The sequence below is a fragment of the Anabrus simplex genome, chromosome 1 (assembly GCF_040414725.1).
Source record: "Anabrus simplex isolate iqAnaSimp1 chromosome 1, ASM4041472v1, whole genome shotgun sequence".
NCBI lineage: Eukaryota > Metazoa > Arthropoda > Insecta > Orthoptera > Tettigoniidae > Anabrus > Anabrus simplex.
The window spans coordinates 1,588,589,097-1,588,613,274 of NC_090265.1; the positions used below are offsets into that span (position 1 = coordinate 1,588,589,097).

The 24,178-nt window shown below is 41.0% G+C and overlaps 1 protein-coding gene across 1 annotated transcript in view; it reads left to right on the top strand.

The window, feature by feature from the left end:
• Positions 1–16,274, top strand: part of LOC136881090 (UPAR/Ly6 domain-containing protein crok-like) — a 224,101-nt gene extending 207,827 nt beyond the window's left edge. Inside the window, exon 3 of the mRNA XM_067153715.2 lies at positions 15,447–16,274. Within this exon, the coding sequence (XP_067009816.1) occupies positions 15,447–15,646 (200 nt within the window). The 3' untranslated portion in view covers positions 15,647–16,274. The remainder of the gene's footprint in view (positions 1–15,446) is intronic.
• The last annotated feature ends 7,904 nt before the right edge of the window (positions 16,275–24,178 follow it).

A 24,178-nucleotide genomic window follows, 5' to 3' on the forward strand; every position in this document is an offset into this window, starting at 1 on the left:
TTCCCTTGCTTGGTAGGGGATATCAGGATACTCTTCCTCGAGTGAAACCACAATTTCTTTGAACTGGCGATGAGTCAGCCCGTGAGAACGAATATACACTCATGTTGATAAAAATGAAAACACCATGACAGACTAGAGATAGGAAGTTCATATTCACAGGACATGTTCATTAGTATGTTGTGCAGAAACGATTAGCTTTTCAGTCACCTAGGTTCAGCATGTGTCCTGTTGCCTAGTAGGCACTGGGTCCTTCTTCCATTCGCGATGACATCGACGCGTATAAGGCGTATAAGGCGCAAATGGCGTCCTGGGTATAGTAGTTCATCTTTGGTGGTTGGCATTGGGTCACAGCGCCTCACCCGTCATTTAACCATATCCCACACATTTCCTATTGGCGACAAGTCCGGTGATCGGGGGGGGGGGGGTGCGGGCAGGGCAACAGTCTGACATCCTGTGACAACAAGAAGGCACGTGTTCGTGCAGCAACATGTGGTCACACATTGTCCTGCTGAAATATGGCGTCTGAGGTGTCGTGCAGAAAGGGTATGGCTACGGGCCGCAGGATGCCATTCACGTAGGTCAAACTGGTCACAGTGCCCTGGACATGCACGAACTGTGATTTGTGGTTGTACCCAATAGCACCCCACGTCATAAGGCCTTGAGTTGGCGCTATATGTCTTGTGCGAATGCAGTCAACGTGATGCCTCTCCCACTGTCAGCGGCGATCCAAAATGCGGCCATCATTTTCAAACAAGCTGAACCTGGATTCGTACGAAAACATTGTCTACTGTCATTCCAGTCCCCATCGAAGTCATTCTATACACCATTGCAATCAAGCATGTTTATGCACAATAGTCAAAGGTAGGCGGTGAAGTGAACGACGTGCCGGTAACCCAGACCGTAATAAACGGCGACGGACTGTCACTCCTGATAGTGTACGATGTGTTACACTGTTCCACTGTTGCAACAGAGCCGCGGAGGACGCAAATCTGTCTTGCAATGCCATTTGGATGAGGTGTCGATCTTCGCGGGGGTTGGTCGGGTGGTGCGACGAGACCCATCTCGTCGTGTTCTACGGCCTTCTGTGAACCATTCTGTACACACCCGTTGCACTGCCGACACATTTAGTCCCACACGAGCAACAATTTCTCGGATGGATGCGTCACGTTCTCTCATGCCAATAATGCGCCCTCTTTCAAACTCACTCATTTGACGGCACGGTTCTCGCATACGTCTGCGAGGCATCCTGCATGTCTGCTCAAGTCATATGATCCATTACCTTGGGTTTATAGCGACAACGAGAGCCGCAGGCACATTTTACTAGTCTGTGGTGGTGCGCCGAGATATCGATGTGGACATTGAACCCGAGGGTCGACATGGTTTCAATGCTAATCATTTCTTTAGAACATACTAATGCACATGTACTGTAAATATGAACTTATTTCTAGTCCTTCAAGATGCTCTGGTGTTTATGAACATGAGTGTAGTTCACGATACGCACCACTACGTTCTCACGTCTTGAAGACCGGTAGCGTTTTCTCAAAGAGCCTCTTGGTGAGCTAAACAACGAATGGAAGCCAAACTCAGAATATTAAGCATATCCGCCCCCGTAGTAGTGTTCTTCATTGAAATCATATCTAGGAGCTTTTTCGTTACATATAGATCGTCGTCTACGCCACGTTATAAAATGGTTAACTGTGACCTGTCGCTTATATCCGTCGAATCATCAACTGCGATGGAATACGCTAAGAAGTGTGCAGTTTTGGCTGCCAATTGTTCACTCAAATTCCCTGACATGTTGCTGATACGGCAAGTTATTGTCATTCTGGACAGTGATATTCTGCTGTATGGTGAAACTAATGTAGGATTCATTGTCTCCACTACGTTCAACAAAATACTCTTTATTAGTGACCCTTCCATGAAGGGCTTCCCGGCTCTTGCTAACAGTAAAGCAGCTTTATAACTAGTTCTAAGAGCAGCATCACTACACTCTTCATCTTCTTCACTCTAAATTAGATATATTAAAACATGTGAGTTAGAAATACACATACGCGTTTGAGAGGAATGTAAATACATATTTTTTTACTTACAGAGCCCGCAACCAAATTAAAAATGCTACAGTCCTGGAGCAAACCCCATTTTCGGATATAGAATACTTTTCTTCAAGGTGTTTCAACTTCCTTAATTTTTTCTCTCTGGCGTCTCCAGTGATTTAACAATTATTTTCCCGAATGTAGCCTGTTGTAGTGTCTTTCAATAGACGATTTTCTTACACACGTAATTATTGTCCCACAGATTAAGCATTTGGCTTTATCGTCACGATTGTCCCAAAAAATACGAAAGTTCCCGATTCGACTGAAATGGACTTTCGGAAGTCTTTGCTTTCTTCGGAACAGGTTGCTCCATTGTTATGTTGTTGTCTTGCAATTATCTATTTCTATTTTTTTTTTTTTTACAGGTTGCTTTACGTCGCACCGATACAGACAGGTCTTATGGCGGCGATGGGACAGGAAAAGTCTAGGAGTGGGTAGGAAGCAGCCGTGACCTTAAAATTAAGGTACATCCCCAGCATTTGCCTGGTGTGGAAATGGAAACCACTGAAAACCCCCTTCAGGGCTGCCGACAGTGGGGTTCGAACCCACTATCTCCCCAATACTTGATACTAGCCGCAGTTAAACGACTGCAACTATCGAGCTCGGTTTTTCTATTTCACTGATAAACAAGCCGTCTATCTCCGAAATCTTCGTTGCTTTCAGCGCACTACACCATCCGAGTCAAGCAGAGTTGAGCCGAGTCGGACCGATACACAGTACACAGAGCCTCTGCGCCTCGGGCGTTTGAGAGGCCCTGATCTAGATGCTGCAAGCGGGCAAGTCATAGAGTGTCCACAAATACATAGCTCTGCCATCTGTTGCTAATGCTATTTATTATGAAGCTTTATGAGTGAGACTCCGTGAACGAGGTTGCTATTGAATGACATAGTGAGCACTTTCGTCAGGCTTCATTACTTCGTGAACGGACTACTTTATTTGAACGATTCACAGTAAAAAGTGTGAATGAGTGAAATAGTTCATACGAATGAACTGGTTCGACCTATCGCTATATGTCACTGATAGGTGAGATACGATATTATTTTTCTTTTGAGTTTTTCCTACAACAAATTCAGGCTGCCATCGAGACAAGCAAAACTGTTAAAAAAAGATGAATTTCGGATATTAAATACGACAGCTACAGGTTAATGCTGAAGCTTGGATAAGCAGTGAGTGATGATCGTCGCATAATAGTCTGATAAAGTCTCTTAGTGCATTATTGCAGCGTCCACCACGAAAACCTTTGACAGTCCAAACTGTTTGCAGATGTTCTCAGAGAAATGTAGTATGGTCCCTCCGACACCGAATGTCAAATCGAATATTTTAATGATTTTCAGATGGTCTTTCTCTATATAAAGTTCTATCATTTACTCACACAGTATACAGTATATGAGTCTCTCCTCTGGCTCTCATGGGTCTTAAACCTGATCGTAGGGCCTACGATGTAACCTTGACACGATGTAAGTTCAGGGATGGTGTTAACTACAGCCCGGATTTCCATGCAAATGCATGTTTTTAAATAAGCTAGCTACACTTCTCAAACTTTGCAAATATTCGTTTTACGGCTTAACATTTCCAAATAACCGTTCTTTTTTCGTGCATGTTTGCATGTTTTGGCATAATGCATAGTGCATATTTGGAAGATTTTGGATTTAATAGCGCATATTTGGATGTTTAATATTGCATAATATGACTTTTATTCTGACTTTGACGCATATATATTGTTAACTTGCATCATAGTACATTTTCTGAATGTTAGTTTGCAGAATTTGGGACAATTTTTCACGTTGTAGGCTACAGTATGTCTATTACTGAGAGACGGAGAGAATGTATTCCTGGCATCCTATGTGACAACCATAGTTAGTAGCCTACATACGGTACAGGTCCTACAGTATAATTCAATTAACCAAACACTTTCTTATCTGTTGCTTGAGTAAACAATGACGTAAGTCGGAAGGCCCCACGTCGAAATCTAATTCTTAGGAATAAGGTGTTCCAGTTTTACAGTTGTACATTGCTATAAATTGAACCGTAAATTGTGTATTAATCATTGACGGCTCATTTTTCGTCTGCTAGACGAACAAAAGAAACCTTGTATCGCACTTCTGTGGGGCCGTGTTACTGGGATAGCAGCTTACAAATTCTGGTTTTTCATTGAATCCTCTACCGTTGTTATCCTGGAATGTCCTACCCAGAACTCTCAATCGTCACACGTCTGTGTTATCGCAGCAAGCAATCGTTACCACTTATTGAGGACATTCAAATGTGTCTGCAATCATCGCATGAAGAAGCAGCTGCCGCAGATAGAAATAAGTTGAACAAATTCGTTCAAATCCTGATTTTGAATTCGTCAAGCTTATAAAAGACGTATTGTGGTGAAAATGCAAAAGACGTACAATTTGACCTCACTTTGTCCAAATGTCTTCATTTAATTATGCATCTATCACTTCTCGTGACGTAAAAAGATAATTTTCTGTGCTTAAGTATGTGCTGAATAATAAACGGATGAGCTTAAATCAAGACAATTTGGAGAAATTAGGGTAGTTTTTGTTCATGTTTCAAAAGGAACTGAATTTTGATGGTGCATATTTTCCAGTTTATTGTGCATGTTTTGCCATATGATAGTGCATGAATGCATGCATATTTTGAGATTTGATAGTGCATGGAAATCCGGGCTCTAGTGATAACAGTCTGCTTGTCACTGTCCAAGTTCTTCACTGGGACGGACAGTCTCACTTGGTTGACTTAAAGTACCGTACTATGCCAAGTAAACTTCGTCCAAGTCATTACTCTCTCAGTAAGGTATCAGTAATGGCGCATATTCTACTATGGATAGGGTAGTTATCCCGTCAATCCCGCTGTGAATAAGCCAGCTCAGAGCAAACTAAACCAATATTCATACTATTGTTGGGAAAAAAACACCTGGTAAGGTTTGTGCTTTGACATTACGCACATTGGAGAAAAGAAATTGTGACGGAATGTTTTTATGTTTTTGGAGATTTTTATTGCTATAATAACTAGATAATCATTGATAGTGCATAAGAGTGTAAAATAATATTGTGATATAAATTAAATAACAAGTGCCGCCTTATACTAGTATTATACAGGTTAAATCCCATGAAGTTAGTAAGTCCATGATATCGCACAGTCGCATCTCTGAGTTGGAGAGATGGATAATAGGTGCAACCTGACAGACACAAACGTAGAATAGTACATAGTTGTTAACTATTCCATTACAATAATACAGTAAAGAATTGGCTGTAATATAATTGATCATTGAGTCATCTCAGATATATCTGGGTTAGCCAGAGCACCTTGACTCACATTGAGCTTTGTTCGGATGTTCGTGATTATGTTGACTTCGATATAATATACCTTATTAAGAAGTATTAAAAGTATTAGTTATGAAGGCTATATGGATGTTTCATTTTAACAACTTGCTAACTATGGATATTATAGAAACTGGTTAACAATTTTTTTTCACGAATTTAAACCCACTCTGTTAGCGCATAACTTTTTAATTTTTGATATCTATATAATGCATTTTATGGACATGTGACACGAATGCACCAAACAAGACAGACCGCATCATTAACTTCTTTCAGCAGAAGAAAACTAAAGGGACTTGGTTCATTGAGGCGGATAGAGACCTTGAAGAAGTGGGACTCACACGTAATGATATCCAAGGACGTGTCCCACAAGAAGAAACTTCAAACGTTCCAGGGTTTCCGAGACAAGCCAACATTAAAAGCAGGAAAGGCATGGACACAGGAGAGGAAATAATGACATCGAGAACGCACGCGGAAGTAGTGGGCAGACATCAAAGCCAGAAATAGCCAGTTGAAATGACGTGCTTCAAAGTTGGCCATTACGACATGAATGAATAATAGACGCCTATCACTGCGTGATAATTTAGAGCAGGGCCTCTCAAACGCCCAAATCTCACGCGTGCAAACAGCAGCGCAGAGTTCCTGTGCACAGTGCATCGGTCACGCTCGGCTCGGCTCGGCTCGGACCAACGCTTCTTCTCTGGGTTACTCGGCTAAGCTCGACTCAACTCGGCTCATCTCAGCTCGGATTTGGAGCGCTACGGAGCAAGTGAGGAAGAGGGAGACAGGGGGAGCGAGCGAGACAGGGGTGGGGAAAGGGAGAGACAGCGCTATTGCTCCAAATCGAGGAGTGGGGGTCTGCACTCTGGTCAACCAAGCGAAGTCGTCTTTTGCACCATGCACAGTCCTGTTTTAGAGTGCCTATGAATCATCTTAATTATCACAGAGGTATCAGATGTTAACTTCAAAATGGAAAAGTGCTCATGCCTTTCTCTTCAACCCCTGTCACAATTCAACATATTCTCTATGCCCCCACGCACGTGATGACTAGAAAGGAGAGACGGAGAAAACAGAAACATATAAAATAATGAATTTAATGTCTTTATGGAAACCTGCAAATAATGCAGGAATATTTTTTTTAAACTAAGAACTTGTCCGATTTTTAGTTTTGTTTGCATGTTTGTGGCCTGATGTCCATTCTGATGGCACGCGAATTTTTAAGTGAAAATTACACCCTCCAGTTTTAGAGAGGGAGAAAAACCAAGAGGTAAGCCAGTATGATAATGTTATCCTCTTACGTAGAGAGTAAAGCATGAAATAAATTAAAGTTTGCGAAGCTTAATAAGTGTGCGGCACGTTCTAAAAGTAATTAATGGACCGTTTGAGTTGCACGTTCTAAAAGTAATTAATGGACCGTTTGAGTTTCCGCTATTTGTTCCATACTATGACAGTGGAGAAGGAGTTAAATGCTGGAGCTAGAACTCAAAGAACACCAGTACACATACTACGGCCGTACCATATACGCAGAATTAGGTCGTAACGACGAAGAGATCTTGCGCACAACAAACTATTTTTTTTTTTGTAGATAGCAATCAGTCTAATGGAAGCCTATTACCAGAGCTATAGTAGATCAGTGTTGACATAATTTTGTGCCATCTACGATGATGATGCCTTTCCATATATGTCGAATGTTCCTTCAGCACTAGAGAACGGAAGGATTAGACTGTAACATAAACAAGGTGCGAAATTGCCGTGAGGGAGGGGTGAGGGGGGCACTGTGGCTTTTCTCCCACCGATAATTTTATTCCAAGAATTCCTCCACTAAAATCTTCCGGAGGGGAGAATCTTTTCCTTATAAAACGAAAAGAATAAATAACAAAACATATGTTACTGAAAATAATGCACTTTACTATTTGTATTTCCAAGAAAATAACAGCATGTTTTAAATTTTGTCTAATAAGAGAAGGGTTCTGACAGATGCGGCCGTAACGACAATTACTGCGAAAACAATGGTGAACTGCGTTACTAGATATCGATAAGCTGATTTGTCGTTGAATCTCCAAATGACATTTCTGAGTCAGTTTCCGTAATGAAACTTTTCGCTTCCCTAAGTTACGAAATTTACATATTCATTCAACCGACAACACGCATTCTTAAATATTATTACTCATATTGCCATAAAAGGCAAATATAGGAGGGCATATAACATTAGCTGAAAAAATCCATCTGCCATAGCGCAAAAAAGAAAACGCACTCATCAAAGCCATTTTAACGAAGTAATAACATTCCTGTAATCCATACATGCATTGAAATGACAAGCTATAATACATATACGCCTATGCATGGAATGACGGCTGTAAATAATCACAGCTTAGAGTAAAACATAACCAGGGTGCGAAATAGAGGGCGGGGGAGGGGAAGGACCGGGCCTTGTTTCCCACCGATGATTTTATTGCAAAAATGCCCCCACTAAAAGTCTAAGCAACTGAATCACGTGGAAATGCGCGGGTAAATAACATCTGGCCGAGCGATCGCAATGCTCAAATATCAGAATCCATCTCTTTTTGGACAGGCCACTGATCTGTATTACATGGATCGCTGATGGCAGCTCTCTGCTGCAGGAGAAAGTACGCCATGTTGAGCGCGGTCCGCCATGTTGGCGCACCCATCCTTGAGCTCTCCTTATTGAGAAGCAATGATAATATAGTCAATTTTAAATCGCAATTAATGGCGCATTGGAATAATAAAAAATATGAAGACATGTTCACTCAAAGCATTAGAACATTGGGATCACTGACACGTCATTCTGAGGTCAGTAAATCTCCGGGATAGCAATAAAACTGAGTGTATAATAACGGCCGAAAAAAATTACTACTGCCTGAAAATGACGTGAAATTAGGGGTGTAACAATGAAAGGGTGGGGAAATGTGATCAAAACACCCTCGCCACTTGCAAGCCTATGACAATGAATAGAGTAAATTAAGGTTATGGTTGTATGACTTCCCTCCAGCTTGCAAATTGTTACTCTAAATAATTATGACAGACCTCTTTAATTAAATTCAGCTAGCAAAGCAATATTGATGGTCATCATCATAAATATGTAACACCCCCTTAAAAGAGCCCCAAATACCACAAATATTAGAATGGGATAGCCTAAAACACGCAAAACACTTTCCTTTCTCCCACCACTCCAGTGTCTGAAACCCATAATTATTACTGATGTAAATAAGGTCTAGAACTCCTCCAGCCTTCATTTTCTAAGATTTTTTTAAGATCACGTAAATTATTTAATCAAAACCGCCAGATTAATGATCACAAATAATTTTTATAAAAACAGTAAATCGTTACTTGCAGTAAACCCTCAGGAAAATTGAAAACAGTTGGCTCTGCATCACTTCTAAGGCCTACAGCTTATCCAGTTCTATCAAAACAGTCTTCCTCAGAGTAAATGAAATGGCGTATGGCTTTTAGTGCCGGGAATGTCCGAAGACATGTTCGGCTCGCCAGGTGCAGGTCTTTCCAGGGGACGCCCGCAGGCGACCTACGCGTTGTGATGAGGATGAAATGTTGATGAAGACAACACATACATGTACACCCAGCCCCCGTGCGATGGAAATTAACCAATGATGGTTAAAATTCCCGACCCTGCCGGGAATCGAACCCGGGACCCCTGTGACCAAAAGCCAGCACGCTAACCATTTAGCCATGGAACCGGGCTTTCCTCATAGTGATCCGACCAGACAACAGCTGTTTTAGAAGGCTCCCAATTTTCCTGCCTGGTACTCCTAATCCATCATGTTAGAAGTTCGGATCTCGAGAAAGGAAAGCTACAAAAATTAATTGTCATTTTGCTTCCCGAATATGCGAAATGAGATACATTAAACCTAAAACTCAAAACACTACCCTAGGAAGATTATTGTGTAGTCCAAAAGTCACCGTCCGCCTCCGTGTTGTGGTTGTTAGTGTGATTAGCTGCCACCCCCGGCGGCCCGGGTTCGATTCCCGGCTCTGCCACGAAATTTGAAAAGTGTTACGAGGGCTGGAACGGGGTCCACTCAGCCTCGGGAGGTCAACTCAGTAGAGATGGGTTCGATTCCCATTTCAGCCATCCTGAAAGTGGTTTTCTGTGGTTTCCCACTTCTCCAGGCAAATGCCGGGATGGTACCTAACTTAAGGCCACGGCCGCTTCCTTCCCTCTTCGTTGTCTATCCCTTCCAATCTTCCCATCCCCCCGCATGGCCCCTGTTCAACATAGCAGGTGAGGCTGCCTGGCCGAGATACTGGTCATCCTCCCCAGTTGTATCCCCATCCCAGAGTCTGAAGCTCTAAGACACTGCCCTTGAGGCGGTAGAGGTGGGATCCTTCGCTGAGTCCGAGGGAAAAACCGACCCTGGAGGGTAAACAGATAAAGAAGAAGAAGATAAAACGCACCGATGAAATGATTTCTCCGTCCGCTGATCGGTTCTGTTTGTACATCCATAATCTGAATACTGCGGCATGTTAATACCCCGTAGGATGTTTCTTCATTCAGATTTCACATAAACACATACACATTGAAATTGAATCTTGTAATTTACAGGCATACTGCAAGGCAACGAACCTAAATTCGTAAAGTACGCTACTATTTCTTATGCAATAACACAGCACATTTCATGATGGATACAGTATTTTTGTATCATCTCTTGGCACAGGCCAGAGTAAAGTGTAGCTTCCACCGAAGTCCCAGTCTCATCCATGGCTGTGACAATATGGAAGCTGCTGGGGTATGGGTGGTGCTGAGTAATGACATTCAGAGCACGACTAGTGCATCTGAGTTTTATGAAAGGTGTTGCTCATAGGGTCAGTCGTGCTGCAATAGCACTTTCTGACCCATTGAGGAAAGCAATGGCGAACTACCTCACTCCTCGTCTTGCCTAGTACGCCTCATTATGGTGCTGCCATTGGTTTTTGCGGTTTCCTTATAACCCCATAACCTTTGGTGGTGCTATTTGAGGATCCAACCAGCCTCTGGACTGATGACCTAACAGACAGACAACACAGCACAGAACACTCGTGAAACTACAATCAAGAGGCCTGGCGTCCCTGAACTAAGCATAAACAAAGCAAGCGCACTCCTCGTGGTCTACTGCACGATGCGCTCGCTGCCATCTTACTACGCCAGTCATCTTCTATTCGGCTTACTGCTACCCAAGCTACCAGCCATCCATGTATAGAGATCAGTGGGACAGGCTCTATACAAATAATAGAATGGCAACGTGGAAGTTATACCGTGGTGGCAACTGCACTTCCAGGAACTGTACCCAAGAATGAAGTTTCAGATATATGTCTACCCCTTAGTCCCGTTTCCAGACACGGGATCGAGGATGAGGTTAGATTATATTTTATGGCATGTTTTCGCTGCCGGATGCTCTTCGTGGCAATTGAACCGCTATTGGAGACGAAATGAATGATGGTGAATTAAATTGGGTAAGGAAGTTGAAGGAACCAAGGCCCCACACCGCTGGCTGCGCAGAAGCGTGTTACTAAGGAAGACATGTCGATGCGCGTACCGCCATGTTGTGGGCGCTCCTCAGCTTGATGAAGAAATCGCACACATGAAAACATCCGCCCTAGTAAATTAACAACAGCCTACAATGACTACCGCGTATACACGCAATAAATATACATAATATCAAGACTGTGGTGATATTAAAAGGTACTTATGTATAAAAACTGAACACATTTTGCATTGTAATAAACAATCTACACAACTCCTTTGGAAAACCTATAGATGGCACATATAAATAAAAAACCTTTAGCAGACTGAATAAGTAGACTGAAAAATACAGTACTAACAAAAATAAGAAAACAAATATATGAAATTCAGTCCCCGAAAAAAAAACAGTATATAGATCTAGTGGTACTTCAAAAATGAACATTTCACTCACTTTAATATAAGGATCATGTTTGAAACTGATATGTTTGAAAAATCGGAACAGATACCTATATATGTAATTGAAACATAGGCTGTACACTTTAGCTTTATTGAAAATACGGAGACATGTTCAAATGACAGCAGTATACAACTTAAGTGTGATTACAGATCGTGTGATAAAAATTGCCTGTCACTCAGCAGTCTGGAGAACACATTAATAAATAAATAATTCAATATTTACAAACTCCTGTACCGATAGTAATAAACTTCATTGTCAACAAAAGGGAAACCTATGAAATAAATGTTTTCTGAAACGTACATAGCTTTTCATTCCTCTCTGATAAGTCATTACAGCAAATTTTACTCAATTCTGTGAACAGATTGTTGAAAAAGTACATTACTGCAGAAATCTTTCTAAAAAAATTAGAGACAATTTTTATAATTTTCTGAATACGAAATTCCGGTTCCATGGTGTAGGGGTAGCGTGTCTACCTCTTAACCGGAAGTCCCAGGCTCAATCCCCGACCAGATCGGAGATTTTTACCTGGATCTGAGGGCTTGTTCGAGGTTCACTCAGCCTTCTTCTTCTTCAAGTGTCATTTCTTCTCAGAAGGTCGGCTACAATCACCGAGATTTTTGCTTTAGATGATGCATCGCGAAACAGCTAAGTAGTGGAACAGTTGAACCAAGTTTTCAGATTATCAATCCAAGAAATGCGTCTTCTTTTTGGTCTTCTTTTGCCTTCTATCTTCCCTTGAATGACCAGCTGCAGTAGATGATATTTCTCCCCTCGTATCGCATGATCGAGATACTGCAGCTTTCTGATTTTGACAGTATTTAATATTTCCTTTCTATTTCCCATTCGCTTCATTACCTCATCGTTTGTGACCTTATCTGTCCAACTCAACCCCAGTATCCTTCCGTTCGTCCATAGATCAAAGTCTTCTAATCTGTCCATTTCTCTTTTCTTTGTGGTCCAGGTCTCAACTCCATACAACAAGGTGGAGAAGACGTAACTGTTACAGAACACTCTCCTCATTTCTGGCTTTGTGGACACTGGACTTTTCCTCAGTACAGTCAACGTTGTAGTTCACATTTGTTCCTAAATACTTGTATTTTGTCACTTGCTGTACTGTCTCTCCATTGCTCATCAAGCTGTCTTGGTGTTGTATTCAGGATACTACCATAAAACGTGTCTTACGTGTTAGTTCAATTGGTCACTTGCCTTCACAAATCGGTTGGTCAGTCGCTGTAAATCCAGTAGGCATTCTGCCAACAAGAATGTGTCATCTGCAGATCTACGTGATAACAATTGCGGAGCTATCTGACGGTGAGATAGCGGCCCCGGTCTAGAAAGCCAAGAATAACAGCCGAGAGGATTCGTCATGCTGACTACATGACACCTCGTAATCTGCAGAGCTTCAGGCTGAGCAGCGGTTGCTTGATAGGCCATGGCCCCTCGGGCCTGTTGTGCCATGTGGTTTGGTTTGGATATAAAATAACGTAATTGGATGAGTAGAACTTTAGTTATCATTTCTGTGTGATTTGGATTTAGTTAAATGCTGCCTGACATTCGTTAAACTGGTGCTAGTCTGCCTCTGTTGTGTGTTTCTTAAAATAAAGTGAATGTCTAGTTTAGTTTGAGTTTCTCCGAGTGGTTTAGGCTTAACTGAGAATGGTATATTTTAAGATGTAAAACCCTCCTCATAATATTTTATCTTCTTAAATATTACTGCACCGCCTCTGCGGTGTAGTGGTTAGTGTGATTAGCTGCCACCCCCGGAGGTCCGGGTTCGATTCCCGGCTCTGTCACGAAATTTGAAAAGCGGTGCAAGAGCTGGAACTGGGCCCAACTCAGCCTTGGGAATTCAACTGAGTAGAGGGGGTTCGATTCCGACCTCGGCCGTTCTAGAAGTGGTTTTCCGTGGTTTCCCATTTCTCCTTCAGGCAAATGCCGAGACGTTACCTAACTTAAAGCCACGGCCACTTTCTTCCCTATTCCTTGTCTATCTTTTCCAATCTTCCTAACCCCCTCCCCCACAAGTCCCTGTTCCGCATAACAGGCGACGCCGCCTGAGCGAGGTACTGATCCTTCTTTCCGGTTGTATCCCTCCGATCCAAAGTCTCATGCCCCAGGACACTGCCCTTGAGGTGGATGAGGCGGGATGCCTCGCTGAGTCCGAGGGAAAAACCAACGGATTATAAAAGAAATATTACTGCTTTTACAAACTCGAACTGAATTAACGTTATCTGAGCACAAATAAAAATTGAAAGTGCGTTCTAATTTTTCTCTAATATGAGCACCATGATTTACACCAGAAATATAATACATGAAACTGAATGGAAAATACCTGCAAAAAGATTTATATCATAGTTAAAAGAGTTATTTTGATTAGCGCTTTCTAGTGCAGAGCAGGATTCACAGGATTGTTATGAGCTTTATATAGACTTCATATCGTCATATTTCCTGGAATAGCGTTTTAACAATTGTATTCTTGTATTATAAATCAAGTATTAAAAAAATGGAAAACTTAAGACATATGATACCAATACAACATTTTTCAGATAATTGATAATAATTTGAAGCAATAGGCCTACCTTGCCCTAATATTAAAAATATTAAAAAAGGTTTTATCAAGCTTTATCAATCATATCTTACGGATTCTAGGTCAAGGTTTATAAAATTTGTAATACCGGTACACAGTCTGTATGAAAAATATGTATGCTTTTTCAGAAGAGCTGTTTAGTTCTAAACAGTTATTCCCGATGAATTGAAAAAAAAGGCCAAAACGAAGAAGAACAAGGCTAAACATTCTAAATTTCATGTCCATACAGTCAGCCGCCTTTTTGTGGAAAAAAATCGATTACTCAATTAGACTGGAAATTCTTGGCTTTTTTTTTATAATAAGCCTAATGCATTGCAACCTAATCACAGAACATACAAAAAGGTGAACACGATCTCCAGCAGTTTAATAATCATCCCGGTATGCCTAGCTAAATTATAAAATGTTATTTCTCTTCTTGTTAGCACGTGGCGCTAGAATGCGTTTCAAAACGTAACCTACGCATGTAGTATATAGTGGTTGAAGTGACATTTAATTAATAATAATAAAATTTATATTCTGGATTAGTTTCAATAGAAACCGGTCATTTGATACTCAAAGTATTTTGACTTTAATTTTCTTAACCATTTACTGAATATTTTACAGTTTTGTTTTACGGAATTCGTAAAGCGGATTCGAGAAGTTAAAGAGTGAAGAGTACTGGATCATAACATTACATATAAAGATACTACTGCTTTCAAAGAAATTGCGTAGAGGCTAGACTTTTTGCATTATCTTTTACATCTGACTGTGTTTTACAATTTGGCTACAATGCATTAAGCTTATTGTAAAAAAAGGCCAAGAATTTCCAGGCTAATTGAGTAATCTATATTTTTCTGCAAATAAGTAGCTGGTTGTAGAAAGGCTGAAGTTACTATTATTCTCTTCCAAGATATTCAACATCGTCTCATGTAGAAGAAGGCACGTGTTATGGAGCTGATATAAGGGTGAGATGCAAACAGGCACTCTCTGTGTGAATCAGGGGTAGATTGTTGCCGTTCGTATTTTAAGATCGTGGGTTCAAACCCGGCAGAAGTAGTTCGATATTTGAAGTTTGGAAGAAATGTCGTACGATGTCAACGTATAGAAGAATTCGGGTGACACGCTAGGTGTTTACCCAACAAAATTAATTAAAAATTAGACAAAAGATAACCTAGCTGAGATCCGGTTTACTATGCCATCTGGTAGAGTAAAACGGAACATCAGAATTGGCAAGCAGGCAGTCTAGTTGGCGTCACTATAGTTGTTCTGGCTCTAGCGTTCGCGATCTCACCGCTTATGCAGTGATCTAGTGTTTTATAGAGAATATACTTTTATCTAGACTCTATTTTAGTTTGTTCAACACTTCATTTGTGCCATATACGTAGCCAATTAAGGTTAGCTTTTATTTTTGCAGGTTTATTTCAATTTTATTATTGGAGGATGAATGAATCTGCTGAGACATGCTTCTTTATATTACTTTGCTATTTGGAAGAGGAGTTTTTCTTCTTTGTTTTCTTTTTGTTGGCAGTACTGGGCCGTACGGTGACGGGTCGAGGGTGTTCCCAAGCAGCAATGGAACGTGTCCATCCGTGTGACTCCTTCAAATTGTTGGCTACAACGGACTTGGTGCTGGAATACTGTGGTGTATGTGAGACTGACGACTGCAATATGGCCGTGTCTTTCGGTGTTGTGGCTCTACCGTTGGTAGTCCTGCCACTCGTCCTGTGACCTAGTGTTTTATACTAAACATTAGTACCTTACGACCAATGTTGAGATCAGATATCATTGTAGACTTTTGTTAAATCCTTCATTGGTTACTCGCTATGTGCATGCGTCTTCTACCTGGGTGCCTTGAGGAAGTCCACTTTTGAAGATAATTGGATATGAAGATAGCGGTAAAGTTTTCTTCTTGTACTTCTCCTTACATGAACATTAGTTAATTGAAAATCATGGCATCCCAACAGAGTATCAATAAAAAGAACGAGTTCCTGTACACGTAGCAAAACTAAGTTAAAAAATCATGGGTCTACTATTTCAGATTTATATGCAAGAGTTCAAAGTTCATACGAAGAGACCTTTATAGGGCCAACTGACGATATATCGTCAGTGCCTACCCTTGTGAAAAATATAGACTGACGATATATCGTCAGTGGCTGCACTAGTAAAGAAGACCAGGTGGCGATATTTCATCGATGGAACAAACCTAAAACGTGTTTCGAATGGAAAGTAAAAGGAAATGTAAAACCTGATAACGTTGGGAGAGTATTTTATTTTCTGCTGAACAAGGACATATTTCTCAATATTCTGGAAGAAAATTATGCCGATATCTTAGTTAAAACCTAAGTAATGGATTGAAGATAACTGGTTCTTTTCACCACACCACCTGGTAAACAGTTATTGTTTTACACCTACTTATCCTAAACATACCTGGTCCTAAACAGTGTTGCCAACTCAGCGGATTTTCCGCCAAATTTGGCGGATTTTAAAATGTAACAGCGGATAAATTTTCCATTTAGCGGACAGCTGATTTTTTGACGGATTTTCGAACTTCTTTTAGGGATTTTCAGCGGTAACAATATCACCTTTCATCACCAGCAGAAAAATAATAATATAGAACTTAGTACGGCATAATAGTGTATTTACTCCTGTTGTATTGAACTTTTCTGCATACTACCACTCGTTTTCTAGACCAGCTCTAGCCCACAGCCTCGGTCACTATTTGTTACAATCGTTACTATACTCTTGATGAGCCAGGTAGTGTCGTGTTTGATAATGTGTTTCTTTTGACACCATGTTCTATTTGGTACATTAATATGTCGAAAGAAAAGGTTAAAAAGTAGTCAGATATTTCTTAAAGAGTGGTTAAATAATTAAACTTTAAAATACTAGTTGATTGAGCTTCCCAGTGGTCTCAAATACGGACGGTGCGTCTATTGCAGTGGAATATAAAAGCGAAATTGTTTGACATTAATTATTTCCGCACTTATCGGAAGCAATGAAAACAGTAATGAAAGTGAAAATAACTTTCGAAATAGATTTGAAAATTTCCGTATGGTCTTTGCTGCTGTGAACTGCAAGCATATTCTTTGAAAAAGAATAGTACCATGTGGCTTCATATGGACCTCAACTCAGCACATCTGCTTCAGAGCATAGGCTTATAGTGTTCTGAAACGGGCGAGTGTTGAGTTAATCTCTTTTATTAAAACAGCTGGTATATGCTATTTTGCTTCAGTTCGAAATTTAGCGGAATTTAGCGGATTTTCATCTAAAATTTAGCGGAGAAAAGATTTATGGGTTGGTAACACTGGTCCTAAATGGGCTAGTGATGTTTAATTAAGGCTACTTTCTAGAGTCTTCCAGTATGTCCGATGGTGTACTGAAGCCATGCAGATTCCTCTTAGCATTTCTCTAATTTTTTTTTGCTAGGGGCTTTACGTCACGCCGACACAGATAGGTCTTATGGCGACGATGGGATAGGAAAGGCCTAGGAGTTGGAAGGAAGCGGCCATGGCCTTAATTAAGGTACAGCCCCAGCATTTGCCTGGTGTGAAAATGGGAAACCACGGAAAACCATTTTCAGGGCTGCCGATAGTGGGATTCGAACCTACTATCTCCCGGATGCAAGCTCACAGCCGCGCGCCTCTACGCGCACGGCCAACTCGCCCGGTTTTGTCTAATTTAATGGAGTCTGTGTTAAAGAAAGAACCCTAGTTTGTAGTCCGAGATCCAATTAGATTTATAATTCCAAACGTTTTATCGGATACTACTGGCGTTTTAAACTCACTCCCAAGGTCAGTAGTGGACTGAAGCTGTGTCGGTGTTAGTGATGAACGAACTGACTCCTTTTAACGACTCATTCAAAAGAGCAAGTTTCAATAAAGTTCGCTCCTTGAGGGGTGGACCTTCAGTTAAGCGTCGTAAGTTTATGACAGTCACGCAGGTTGCCCATGGCGTCAACTCGAAAGACCTGCATCAGGTCCTCTTCGGAAGCCACACCCCATTGCTATACTCATTGGTCTACCATGGCATTGGCGGAAGAAATAATGGAATCAAATGGCAAATGAACTAACATGTTGGAAAGAATATATCAGTTCATTTGTTGCAGAGATTTGGCAACAATGAAGGATGGAAGTGAAGGATAAAAATCATCATCAACACCAAAACGATGCCGAGTTGAAATTAACTTTCGGAAATTGTCTACAAATACTAAAACCACTAGCCAGAGCCATAGATACACCACCACGAACTGGTAGATTAAATCAATAACCATGTATTATAAATGATACGTTATCGTATATTCTTCATATTCCCGTGTAGGAGCAGCAGGATTATAACTCCTACTACAGTTTTTGAATTGTTGATTATTTTAAATATTAATTTACAAACGTGCAAGTAATGGAACATACGTCTTGTATGGTGCATTTAGCCTTGAGAGGCAATATTTTAATATGGAACATGAAAAATGCAAAGAGATGCCACACATAATTATGTGATTATTTGTGTGTTTGTATTTATGTATATACACGACATTTTACACACGATACTCCACTATTTAATTAGTAATGACTGAGAGAGTTGACCGTGCGGTTAGGGTCGCGCAGGTATGAGATTGTATTCGGGATGTAGTGGGTTCGAACCCCAGTGTCGGCAGCCCTGAATATGGTTTTCCGTGGTTTCCCATTTTCACACCAGGCGAAGTCTGTACCTTAAATAAGGCCACAACCCGTTCCTTCTCACTCCTAGCCCTTACCTATCCCATCGTCCACATAAGACCTAACTCTATCGGTGCGATGTTAAGCAAATTGTAAAAAAGTATAAAAAATTAGTGATGTTGCCTATAGTACATTTCTTATTTGATGAAAGCTCTTCAGCTCCAAGAAGTGAAATGTCTCTCCTAAGTCAGGGCAGTTGCAATGAAAAAGTATAAAAGCTTAATTTTGTATGCTAAACGGCGTGTTAATAGTCGTATGTGTCGCTTTTTTCGTTATAAACAATAAAAAATTACATCAGTGATGTAGATGTGCCACTCATACGTCGAATGCAAGCAACACAAGTGGCAAGTTCTCTTCATCCTTCATGCGATTTAACATACCTACTATTATACATTCGATTGTTTATTTTATTTAAATTTAAAACCACTCTTAACTTATTGATGGTTCTGTGGTAGCGTTACAAAAATGTTGCAAAGTTTGGGCTGGGAAGACTTGGGAGAAAGGAGACGAGCTGCTCGATTAAGTGGTATGTTTCGAGCTTTCAGTGGAGAGATGGCGTGGAATGACATCAGTAGACGAATACGTTTGAGTGGTGTCTTTAAAAGTAGAAAAAGTCACAATATGAAGATAAAGTTGGAATTCAAGAGCACAAATTGGGGCAAATATTCGTTTATATGAAGGGGAGTTAGGGATTGGAATAACTTACCAAGGGAGATGTTCAATAAATTTCTAATTTCTTTGCAATCATTTAAGAAAAGGTTAGGAAAACAACAGATAGGGAATCTGCCACCTGGGCGACTGCCTTAAAAGCAAATCAGTATTGATTGATTGATTGATTGATTGATTGATTGATTGATTGATTGATTGATTGATTGATAACGAAGTAGTTCAGATGGAGGGCGCGTAACAGTATCGGCTTGTAACAAATGCTGCTTCTTCGTAATATAATATTTCGTATTCCCTATTCTTAAGTTGAAGCAGAGCGTGGAAAACATTTCTGAAACCACTATTTAGAATAGGTGTAATTTCGCGATTGTATACATATCCTTAGTAAAAAGACGGTTCCCCTGCAAGAGACGAGTGATATTCTAGTGCCATCTGTCGTGTGAAATGGAAACAGTATCGTTCAGAATTTAACTGGAGAATGCTGAGCTGTTATGACCCCTCAGCCGACTGCGACGAAACTACAGTAGCTCGTGAACAAACTGACTCTTTTAAGAGACTCTCAGTTGGGAGCAAGATCGAAAGAGCTAGCGCGACCCATCTCTTGTCTGTGATGAGGTGTTCTCTGTGCAGCCCCATACAAACGTAAACTAATTAAATTGCCTTTAGTTGAGTTACCTTGTGGCCTTACGCACGGAACCTACCCACAGCAACAGATATAGCGGTTCCCGCTGTCACTCTGAATTCAAGATACGTTGGGATCAAGCGACAAAAGCAATAATACTGTATTGTTTCCTGGTTGTCTGAAAGCAATCGCACACACAGCAAACAACTCACAAGCCCTTCCTTTCCAATTCCGCTCACCTAGTCGTGGCCGTTTGTCAGTACCCTGAACGCAATCCTCTGTTCCTCTCGCTCCAGATATGAACTGCTTGGTGTACCTCCTCCACTCCTAGAACATAATCAGTATCGCCACGCACTAGAACTGCTATCAAGAACCTACAGTACAGCATGTGGGAAGATGCTCGATGACCTCCATGCTTTTGAACTAATGGCACGTTTACTTCCCGTAGTCGATATGAAACTCGCGTTCCTAGAATCTAATTCTGACCATATCGGATGCACTCAATACCACCTGTCTGAAAGAATGCTTAACAATTATGTTTCCTGCAAGAAATATCCCATCTAAAAGCAAAACAAAATAAACATCATCCAAGCAATCTCACTTTCGAATAGAACACTGTTCAGGTTCAAGCACCTTAAATCCAGAAGATCTACACTTGTATACAAACAGATAAGGACACTACGCACTATTGGTAGAGGAGCTAAATCCACCACAGGTATCAGTTCCCAGCTTAGCAAGGGTCGAAACAAATAGTATTAGGAAAACATAGCTTCAGTCCAATATTATGTTTTGATGACAGTGAACCATAGACAGGGTGAAATATTCGGTGGAATACTGGGAGCTATAAACCAAACTGGAGCAAGGCCTACCACTCAGGAAAACTTCTATTAACATCGTAACGCTGGCCGTAAAAGGCTTGATGAAGTCTATCGGTATTCCAGGGAAATGTACAAGGAGGACTGCCGGACATCTTAATCTAAAGTAACTCACCTAATGCACTGTAGTGGCGTCAGAGTCCGAATATCATGGCAGTGACTCACAATAACAGAACTCTTTAGACGAGCAAGGTCAGTTTGACACAAAAAGTGGGCTTTCTTATTACACCCCGACTGTATGCATTTACAATAAGTTGACTCCCCCAAAACCATTACAGATAATAATTAGGTAACTGGGTATTTACGAGAACTGGTTTGTATGCTACATATTTGGCGTAAAGTTGTAGTTTTATTTCCGAATTAGTTAATGTTTCGAGAAAAGACACAAATGATAATTCATCCTGGTAGGAGTTCCTACGGATTTCAATACTAAAAATACTCCGAATTTGCTCGTAAGCCTGATAGCAAATGAAGTACGTCGGTTCCGAGTTCCGACGAAGTCTTCTTCTTACATTAGTACATTTATGAATTTATAAATTGATATATACTTTAAATATTCTCGTACGAATTTATGCAATTTACGCTTCTGATAATAGCTGGCGAACTTCCGTCAGTTGCACCGAGTTTCTCCTTTGCCATGTATTAGCATTCCATTTATATAACTTCTTAATTGTTGGTTTAAAGCTCGCCCTGTTGGCATTCATTGCGCTTGCCTCATTTATATACAAGGAATAGTATCTGACTAGCAACGAGAGGAATTCGGGTTCAAGTTCTTAACAAGTTAGTATTTTAAAACATTTGTATTGTGAAATGAAACGTAGTTAATCTTTTCTCAAAAATGCGTGTGCTGTATACTACGATGTGCATTCAAGTTCTAAGGCCTCCGATTTTTTTTCTCCAGACTGGAAAGAAATAGAAACATGTGCATTGTTTTAAAATGAGCCCGCGTTCGTTGTCAAAACGTCACAGAGATGGCAGCACTATACGACAGATGGAATTTTAGCGCCAGCCGCGAGAATGAGAACTGTTTCAGATACTTAAAATGGCGACGTTTTCCTTACTTGAACAGCGTGCAATCATTCGTTTTTTGAATTTGCGTGGTGTGACACCAATTGAAATTCATCGACAGTTGAAGGAGACATGTGGTGATGGAGTTATGAATGTGTCGAAGGTGCGTTCTGGGTGCGACTAATGAAGGCAGAACATCGTGTGACAACAAGCCGAAACAACCTCGGGCTCGCACAAGCCGGTCTGACGACATGATCGAGAAAGTGGAGAGAATTGTTTTGGGGGATCGCCGAATGACTGTTGAACAGATCGCCTCCAGTGTTGGCATTTCCGTGGGTTCTGTGCACACAATCCTGCATGACGACCTGAAAATGCGAAAAGTGTCATCCAGGTGGGTGCCACGAATGCTGACGGACGTTACGCAGACGTTTCTTCGTGAAAACAACTTTGAAGTGATTCCTCATGCTCCCTACTCACCTGACCTGGCTCCTAGTGACTTTTGGCTTTTTCCAACAATGAAAGACACTCTCCGTGGCCGCACATTCACCAGCCGTGCTGCTATTGCCTCAGCGATTTTCCAGTGGTCAAAACAGACTCCTAAAGAAGCCTTCGCCGCTGCCATGGAATCATGGCGTCCACGTTGTGAAAAATGTGTACGTCTGCAGGGCGATTACGGCGAGAAGTAACGCCAGTTTCATCGTTTTCGGGTGAGTAGTTAGTTAGAAAAAAAATCGGAGGCCTTAGAACTTGAATGCACATTCGGGCAGCGGATAAGCTGTTAGCCTCGTAACTGGAAAGATCGATATTAAATCCCAGACTTCGGATTTGTTAACTGTTGACCAATTTGCACATAGCTTCTGGTCTGCTCTGCTATCAGTATCCGTGAAAGCTGATTGACATTCACAATGGCCTCTTCTTTAGTCCCAGAGGTCACAAATATGTGGCTGGTAAACCATTCATATTCTCATTTTCCAGAAGTGACCGTTCATTTATCAATAATCTAAATCAGGGCCTCTCAGAGTGCATGCGCCTGGTGCATGCACTGTGCACGGTGCAAAAGACGACTTCGCTTGGTTGACCAGAGTGCAGACCCCCCACTCCTCGATTTGGAGCAATAGCGCTTACTCTCTCTTTCCTCACGCCTATCTCGCTCGCTCCCCCTGTCTCCCTCTTCCGCACTTGCTACGTAGCGAGCTGAGTTGCGCCGAAAAGAGCCGAGCTTAGGCGAGCTTAGCCGAGTAGCCCAGAGACGAAGCGTTGGTCCGAGTCGAGCCGAGCGGGGACGATGCACAGTGCACAGAGCTCTTGCACCTCGATTTGCACGCGTGAGATTTTGGGCGTTTGAGAGGCCCTGATCTAAATGGATAACATTTTTATTGCTTTCACATGTTCCATTACTCATTGCCTGTATACTCCTGTCACGAAAATCCTAATAGTTTCGTTGCAAAGTTCTCTCGTAGGTAAATCTTACAGTAGTTCATAAACTCAAACGGGACACATTTGGCGTGTACCCTTGACTGACTGGGATACTCCAGTTAACATAAACTTTTATGCCATTTGGCAACCTACCAAACTGTCATTACATCGAAAGTTTTGCATTTGAATGAGTCTGATTTTAAATGAATGGCAAGTTCCTCTTTATGTCCTTGCGACAAAGAAAAGACTAAGACATTGTCAAGTTTCATCTAGATGAAATGGATTTGAGATTATTTACTTTGATAAGATTTCCACAGTAATTCTAGTTGTAAGACAGTCTTGTCAAAAGCGTACAGATACCAGGGCTCTGTAGAAGGGATGAGTAGAACCATAGGTATAATAGAACCATCCGAGCAAAATATTCTTATATTCTATACGATACGATCACACAATAATCGATAATCAATTAATATCAAAGGTGAATAAATATAGCACATCTTCCAAGTGTTTAACCTAGAAATAGAAACCAGAGAGATTTTTTGAAACGAATCCATTTCAAGGAGGAGCAAACTAAACCCCAGCGTTTCACGATGACATTGAAATTAAATTTAACGCCTCGATTTCTTCATCAAGAGTCATGGCGTTCAAACAAGCGTGGCGTTCCGCATGACGTTCGTATGATTTCCACTTAACTGAATCCTTTCTTTCATATTTCCGTTCTGAGGTGATTTGGTCAACTCTGATGCAATGATATAAAACTATGCACCGATAGCTTATGGAGACAGATTTAAAGTCTGTAGAACAGCAAGTTTTCTGGCTTTCACGTCCAACTTCGACACTGTGCGGCAATAGTAATAGAGGACAAGAGGACAAATTGGGGCAAATATTCGTTTATAGGAAGGGGAATTAGGGATTGGAATAACTTACCAAGGGAGATGTTCAATAAATTTCCAATTTCTTT